Raw genomic sequence first — 7,984 nt, 5'->3', positions numbered from 1 at the left:
CATTTAAAACCCATTGCACCCCCCACCACAAAACACCTCCGTTTCCTTCCCCCTCAAAGCCCCCCCCCCCCCATATGTTTAAATATAAATATTTTTATTAAAGTTGTTTTATTGGTGTGATATAATCTTTATCTTACAAACATTTTGTTTGGTTTCTATCTGTAAATAATCTGTCGCTCTATAAATGATCCGCTTCGTTTTTAAACCAAATTGATTTAAATCAACTTTTCAATGATTTTTTTAACTTACTGAGACGAAGTCGAGTTGACCTTGCACGCTGACCCCTGACCCCTGCTGTTGACTCTGTGGGTCGGACTAACAGCCTTCCTGTTTCTCCCCCCCATGCGTAGGATCTGTATCAGGTTCGTATGACAGCTTCTGCTTCTCTGCTGCATAAATGAGACGATGTGAATGACAAACGTCCCAAACTGTGAAAAATCCACCATTTAATGAGAAAGCCGCCTGCAGACGCAGAACCGCTTGGCTTCACGACCAGAACCAGAAGTCTGAAATATTCAAACCAATAACCTGAAACGCAGAATCATAATCATTTTATTATTATGTGGCTCTAATAAAACAAGGAGGCGACAAATAAAATAATTAGATGTATAAACACTTGGAGAAAGTGATAAAACTCTGATTATAGATGGTTTATGGATTCACTGAACTTCCTGATAGGTTTTTATTGGCTGAGAGATGAAAGTTACAAATATTAGTAAATGTTTAAATAAATGACGTTTTGGAAAATGGCTCCAGTTTGATGCAGTTTCAGTTCAGATGTGATAACTGAAGGTCTCAGAAACAAGTTTAGCCTAAAGCTAAAGGCTGCCCCCTAGCATCTGAAGGAAGTACTGCGCTGCCGCAGGTTGAACAAACTACTTCCTGTTTGTTTTAAATTCAGAGCCTGAAATCATGGAGTCCATAATCCTCCACATAGCTGCTGATTCCACTGATATTAAATGAATCTGACGTGAAGAGCAGCTGCAGTTACCAGTTTATGTCAACAGGAGGCAGAGTTGTAGCATTTCTGCAGGTATTCCTTCACCTTTCAATAGGAAACAAATCACTGTTATTAAAGATTATCTGATGGACTCTGAAATGTTTTCACTCCTAGACATGAAAAAATGATTTCTGGTTAATTCTGAACCAAAACTGAAATCCTGTTTTGATGATTCTGGGTTTGGTGGATTGTTCCCACAGTTTCATGAGTGTGTTGTGTTTTGTAAATGAGTCTGAACTGTTTCTGTTTCCTCTCCATCCCGTTTGCTCTGGTCTCCATCTTGTTTTGTTTTCTGGCTGAGTGTCCGGTCCGGTCCGGGTGTGTCTGACCTCTCCGTCTCTTTGACCCCCAGTCTGGTGGTGCTGGTGGCTCTCAACATGCTGCTGTTCTACAAGCTGTACGCTCTGGAAAGAGCAGCTCACACACTGGAGAGGTGGCACTCCTACTCTGTGGCCGACAGGTAAACACGCTGCAGGTGTTTCACACAGAACACGAGCCGCTGGGATGGAGGAGGGGTTCTGGTCCCAGCAGGGTTCTGGTCCCAGCAGGGTTCTGGTCCCAGCAGGATTCTGGTCTCCAGACGTTTTCCTCCCACTGAACTGTGTATTATCATTATGTCATAATTTACACTTTAGCTGCTTTTCCAGTCGTTTGCAGTTCATTAGCCAAACACTTTTTGTTGAATATTCTACGATTCATTTAGACTGGAGCCCAGTTTGCCAAATTATTTTCTTTGGGATTTTCATAGATTCTAAAACTGGAACAGAGTAAAACTATTTTAGCTCCAACAGAGACATGTTTACATGCATCTTTCATTTCAAGAGCATGAAAAAAATCAGTTATGTTGTTTTTAATGTGACTAATTTATTTATTTTTTTAATATTAAACAGAACTTATTTAGTAATTAGTTTCATAGCTAATTAGCTTTGATTTAACTAATCTTAGTTTTTCTTTGTTTTTGTTTTTATTAGATTAGTATAGTTTATCTTAACTTTTCTTGTTCTAGCTTGACTTTTAGCTTGGTGTCAGTTAGCTTACTTTAGCTGGATTGATTTGAGCTTATATTATTTTATGGTATCTTACCTAGTTTGGCTGAACATAGGTTAGCTTAGCATGAGTAGCTTAGCTCCACTGGCTTTGATTATGTTAACTTGGGCTATGTTGCATTAAAATAGCTTATTTAGCTTAGTGTCAGTTAGCTTGGCTTAGTTGACCTTAATTACTTTAGCTTAGCTTTGTTGGGTTTTGGTTAGCTTAACTTATTTAGCTTGGTGTGAGTTAGCTTAGCATCATTGGTTTCAATCAGCTAATTTTTTGTTAATTTTGCTTATTTATCTTGGTGTCAGTTGATATGGCTTTGATTATGTTCCATTATTTTAAATGAAGTTAGCTAAGCTTATTTTTTGTTTTTCTGTCTTACCCTAGCATAATCGTCCATAGCTTTAGCTTAGCCTTTTCTAGTTAATTTAGAAGAACTTGGCGAATTGAACATTTTTAGCTTAATTGGTTTCTCCCAGTTTACTCTAATTTATTTAACTTATCCTAGCATAATATAGTTTCTTTATATCTTTAATAGTTTGATTTATACTAGCTTAGTTAGCCGAGCTTAGCTTGCCTTGGCTCCGGCATTAAGAGGTCAGGGACTGTTGTGACCTTGTGGCGGTGAATGTGTGGACTGGATCAGAACCTCTGAACCGTTGTGACTTGTTGCTGCTGTGCCGTCAGTCCTCTGCCCCAGACGGCGGGCGAGTGGGCCCAGGTTCTGCACCTCCAGCGGCAGTTCCACCAGGCGCAGCTCAGTAAGTGGCAGCAGATCCTGCAGTCCTCCGTCTCCCTGCTGGACCAGGTCAGAACCCGCCAGCTCCACACAGAACCAGAACCTCCCGCTTTCAGCCGCCGCAGCTGACCGGTTCTGTTTGCTCCCCAGATGAAGCATTCCCTGGAGAAACTCCACAGGAACATCGTGGTTCCGGACGGGGAGCCGGATCCGTCCGCTGACACAGAGTCCCTGTCTGAGACCTGACCTCCGACCCGACCCGCATCCCCCTGCTCCGGTCTCAGGACTCCGACACTTCCAATCAGAATCCGGTCCTGGGTGGGACAGACGGACGAACTACACTACCCACAACCCCCCTCTCCTGACTGACTTGAAGTCGCATCAGACGCCTTTAGCTTCGACCAATGAGAAGCTTCCAGAACCACAGCAATAAGCCCCTCCCCCCGCTGCCCCATGAACCTGAACAGAACCGGGCCACAGGCGGGCCGCCGGGTTCCAGACTGCTTCCTGACCTGCTGCGTGGCGCCGGGACCGGACCGGTTCCGGCCGGAGACGGACCTCCTCAGTATTTATTATTACCTCCCAAGTCTCGTCCTGCTTGAACAAGTCATGTGATGGCGGTTCTGCACTCTGATTTGCTGATGTTTGGACCAATAGGAGAAGGAGGTTCAGCAATAATGAAAACCTTTTGCTCTTTACGAATGTTTCTCTGAAAACTAGTTTATTATAATAATAGTGATGATGATGATGTGTGTGCGTGAAGAACGAGGAGAGGGTGCGTCGCCATGGTTACGTTATCACATGCTACTTTTTCTCTTCAGTGTTTTTGTTTCTTTTTGCAAATTTTTCTTTGTGTCCAAACCTTCAGCCGAGTTGGAATGAAACGGACCAAGCAGAACTTTTCAGGCCCGGAAGAACAAAAAGGGAAACAGTGTTTTGTTTTTGTTTTTTTGTTTGTTTTTTTGTGAAATTAATCTGAATTTACTCGTCATTATTTTTTACTTTTTCACTTCCTGTTCTAATTCTGACTGAGGATCGGTTTCTCATCTCTGCTTTCTGGGATTTTCTCCCGACTTCAGCGGCTGCAGAAGCTTGTCGGCCCTGCTGTGCACGGTCGTCATGGAAACGAGAGGCTGGTGTATTTATTGTGGAAGGATGAGGAGAGAATGTACTGTAAAATTGTGATTGTACAAAACAAGATGGAGAGAAATGAAAATCCTAAAACATGCAACAACTCGCTCCTGCCTGAGTCTGAGGTTTTTCTTCACAATTTCTTGAAAAATATCAATTAAATGGTTAGAAATTATAAATAAAAAATTTTAATTAATAAATGTTAATGTTTTTATTTTACTGTGGAATACTACAAAAGCAAATATAAATTTCCAGCGAGATTTTAAGATTTTCATTCATGTATATGAAGCTGAGAAAATTAATCCCTTAATACATTTATATCCTTAAAAACTATTTAAGAATGTTTGTCTATTAAATCCTAAAATTTCACAAACACATTAAAAACGAAATTAATTAATTTCTTAATGGCTTATTTTTTCCTGAATTTGCTAAAATAATGTAATGTTTAAATAGTAAAAATAAAAAAATAGTAAACATATTTGAATTTGTCATTTATAAAAAAAAATTTTATTTTGTGTCCTAAAAATAACCAAATGTACAAATTTTTCATAAAATATAACTAAAATGTTTCTGTGGAGCCTCTGCATTGAAAACTAAAAATCTCCAAAGTAAAAATGTCTTTTTCCTGATCAGCTCCAGGTGGAAATATTTTAGATTTTCTGTCAGTTAATATTCAGAAGATCCATAAATATTCAGTTTCTGCTCCGTGTCGTTTTTTCTTCCGGTTCATTCCAGTCAACTCCTCGGAATGTTCTGTTGGTTCTGTTCGGTTCTCCTTTACAAACACATTCAGACCCAAAGAACGACTCAGAACCCGACCGAGAAACTTTTATGTTTTTATTATTAGGACTGACGTTTCCATGGCGACGCATGCAGCCAGCCTGCGGTTTTGTTGTTTCCATGCAGCGGAACCGGAAGCGGAGCAGCTTAGCCTGGTTCTGTCCAGCTTGGTGTTCCGTTACCGGGACCCAGAGCGGAGCAGCGCTCTGCTGCCCCCTAGTGTTCACTGGAGGCAGGAAGAAAAGCTGCTGGAGCTAGCAGAGCCGGCCCAAGGCATCAGCTGGCCACACATCACAAAACTCTACATTTATGTTTATTAAAAATAAAACTGTTTCAGCGCGAGTACATGAAGAGATTTTATTTTCAATTTCAGATTTGAAATTGGTAAGTTTTACTTTGTAAAAATGCAAATAATCTGGATTATTCGATTGCAGTGTAACCATAGTAACAGTCTCATGCACAACAATACATTATCACTGATTACTTCTAAAATCACCCAATTAAACTCCACCACCTTTTCCAGATTTCACCTAATCTGGATTAAAACGCTGCTGGTGGAGAAAGTTTTAACAGGAAGACCAAGTCAATTTCTACGGAAGTCTTTAAGTGCCAGAACTTTACCCAACCTGAAAACAAGGCTTCACCTCTGACCTTTTCTGAAGGTTGGTGTCGTGGAGCATTTGCTGCACAGCAGTGAGATTGCAGGTTCTGCTGCGATGATCCGGTGAAACGCAGGAAGTCTCACTTTGAGCTGCAGCTTCCTTCTCGGCTCAGCGCCAAAACTTCCTGTTTTCTGCGTTTCTGGGTCTGATTGTCGCTCAGTGAGCTCCCAGAAAGAACGTTTGGTTCTGAGCTCTGACTCCTGACCACTTCTGGTCTCATGGGAATCCGTCTACAGAACCAGCAGATTTCCAGTTCGATTCGGTCAAATTTAAATATGAGGGAAAAAACATCAGAGGAGGAAAACTGATGATCAGACGTGTTTAAAAAAAGTGAAATTTGAGATTCAAATGTGAAAAAAATTCAGATTTTCTTTTTTCAGACAGATTTGGTTTGATTTGCTTCAGTTAAAAACAGATCAACAATAAATAAAATGTAACCAATGTGAGTTTTTCCATCGTTAAGCAGGAATTTTCTTTATGCTGAAACATTTGGACTGAATGTAATGTTCTGTAGGGTTCTAGTTCTGATTCTGCTCAGAAAGATGCTGGACATTCGGACACTTTTACAGGAAACTTCATTAATATATTAGAAATATAAACGTGAGCTGCAGCAGCGTGAAGCTTCAGCTGGAGCTTTGAATTATTTTATGTTTACAGCAGATTATAATCAGTGGAAGGCAGAAATCGGCTTTAAGTTAAAGCACTTCTGGAGAGTCATGCAATCGAAAAAGGACTAAAAACTGTCCAAATATGCCGACTGGAAGGTATATTTTAATATTTGCCGACTTTTTACTGGGCAAAGCACCTTTTAAGACATCATTTTAAGCCTGATTTGGTCCAGAGTTGCATGGAGGAGGACCCGGGGCTGCTGGATGTTAAACTCTTCCTGGGTTCATCTCCTCGGTGCCGGAGCAGCAGATCCCACATCGGCCCGTTTCCTCCTGGTCCAGGTTAGTAAACATGCACAATTAAAATGTTTCAGCTGTAATAACGCAGGTATCTGACAGAATGTCCACAGTTTGATACTCTGCAGAATATTCAGCTGTGATACGTGTAGACTGAGGCCTGGAGTTTAATTTATTGATTTATTTGATAAATAAACCCCCTGAACGCCGCGGAGCATCGAGGTGAAACGCGTCGTTTCTCTTTTGGTCCACTGGGTGGCACTGCTGCAGCACTGTTAAGTCTGATTAGACAACATGCAGAGGCGTGAAACATGAGCCAGTTTGGTTTTGATGCATAATAACTGATGAATAATGTTTGTTTTTCTCTTTTTCTGCAGGTTTTAGAAGAGAAAGTCCAAACAGGAAAAACTTCAGCTGCGTTAACAGTTGGCAGTGAGCAGCTGAAGGTTCTTAAAGGATTTTTTAAAAACTCATTTGTTGCTGTTTTCCTTTTTAAAATGTCATCCTTAAAAGCAAACAGTGAGTTAAACCTGAGGAGGAAGGAAGGACTGGCTGCTGGTCAGCATGCAGAGGGAGGCGGACTGGAGTGGAAGCATATTTACAGCGGCTCTCTTCCTGTGGATCCTGCTGCTCTGCTCTCTTCTTCTCTCACTCCTGCCTGCGCTCAGGGCTTCCAGGATTTCCATCACGAGGAGAGACGAGAGGGAGGTGGAGTTCCTCAGGGCCGTCGCCTTGGACTCTCCATCAACCTGGAGGTTAAAGCCAACAGAAGAAAAGTTGCAGCTCCGACGTTTCACTGCATTTTGTTTTGGCTGCAGAAAAGTTAAAGGAACACAAATAAAATCAGAAACCAGTGGAGGTTCCTGATTGGGCTGGTATGGAACTACATTGGTGCAAAAACTTGGAAGAAAAGCGAAACATGAAGCCTGTTAGACGTACCGGGTCATTCTGCCTCCTGGACGGCGCCGCAGTTCTCTTTACTCTCTGAAGCAACGGCTAAATACTCGGCCCTGCAGGGACAAAGAGACGGACTGAAACGGATCTGGTTCTGGATCTGGATCTGGACCAGGATCTGGGTCACTCACTCGGTCTCCCTCAGCGCCTCCTCTCCGGCCGCTGAGATCTTCCTGTAGCAGTAGATCATCTCCACCACCAGCCAGAACTGAAGCCCGATGATGGAGACGTACATCATGACCTCGGACAGGATGGACGCCATGCCTCTGGTTACTACGGCGACACACAGGGAACACGTGGATAACAGCTAGTGGTTGCTATGGTGACCCAGTGACCTCCAGCTGTTTGCGCAGTGAGAACAGCTGCAGACCAGCAGGAGGCCGTGTTCTCCGCTCTTTCCCATTTTGAGGAGAACCTGAGAGGAACTCGCTTCTCTGGTTTCCGACTGAAATTCAAAATAAATTTGACTAAAGGCTTCTTTTCATGAACGGCTGCAGCTTCATGTCGTATGAATGGATGTTTTTAGACCCATTTCTAACACAAATATTTAATAAAAGTAGAAATGCGTCATAAACGTGATGAAAGCAAACAGGAACACTGCAGACGTTTCTTCCTTTGTGATGAGTTTGTTTGAAAAGCAAACAAACCGACTGCTGCAGTTTGCTGAGCTGCAGCTCCATGTTTGACTAACAAACGAAGCACTCTCTCACACACACACACACACACACCCCCACACACACACACACACACACACACACACACACACACACACACA

The 7,984-nt window shown here is 42.1% G+C and overlaps 2 protein-coding genes across 10 annotated transcripts in view; one reads left to right on the top strand and one right to left on the bottom strand.

The window, feature by feature from the left end:
* The window catches only part of gramd1a (GRAM domain containing 1A), a 30,277-nt gene extending 26,592 nt beyond the window's left edge, over positions 1-3,685 (top strand). For 4 of the 6 annotated variants that reach the window (XM_015060397.1, XM_015060396.1, XM_015060399.1 and 1 more), the window contains 4 exons: positions 351-362; positions 1,353-1,460; positions 2,726-2,846; positions 2,928-3,685. In XM_015060397.1, the coding sequence (XP_014915883.1) occupies positions 351-362; positions 1,353-1,460; positions 2,726-2,846; positions 2,928-3,023 (337 nt within the window). In that variant the 3' untranslated portion in view covers positions 3,024-3,685. Of the gene's footprint in view, positions 1-350; positions 363-1,352; positions 1,517-1,554; positions 2,677-2,725; positions 2,847-2,927 lie in introns of those variants that run through there. The other 2 variants (XR_001428487.1, XM_015060398.1) reach the window with 2 other exon arrangements.
* A 1,046-nt stretch (positions 3,686-4,731) lies between these two features.
* The window catches only part of scn1ba (sodium channel, voltage-gated, type I, beta a), a 28,785-nt gene continuing 25,532 nt past the window's right edge, over positions 4,732-7,984 (bottom strand). For 3 of the 4 annotated variants that reach the window (XM_015060404.1, XM_015060405.1, XM_015060401.1), the window contains 3 exons: positions 7,341-7,482; positions 7,195-7,265; positions 4,732-7,004 (listed from right to left, as the gene is read on the bottom strand). In XM_015060404.1, the coding sequence (XP_014915890.1) occupies positions 7,199-7,265; positions 7,341-7,482 (209 nt within the window). In that variant the 3' untranslated portion in view covers positions 4,732-7,004; positions 7,195-7,198. Of the gene's footprint in view, positions 7,005-7,191; positions 7,266-7,340; positions 7,483-7,984 lie in introns of all 4 variants that reach the window. The other variant, XM_015060403.1, reaches the window with a different exon arrangement.

Source organism: Poecilia latipinna, unplaced genomic scaffold (genome assembly GCF_001443285.1).
Source record: "Poecilia latipinna isolate Pla-1442-1.1 unplaced genomic scaffold, P_latipinna-1.0 Scaffold1709, whole genome shotgun sequence".
Classification (NCBI taxonomy): Eukaryota; Metazoa; Chordata; class Actinopteri; order Cyprinodontiformes; family Poeciliidae; genus Poecilia; species Poecilia latipinna.
Note: the sequence above shows the minus strand (reverse complement) of the source record. Positions and strands in the feature narration are given on the sequence as shown.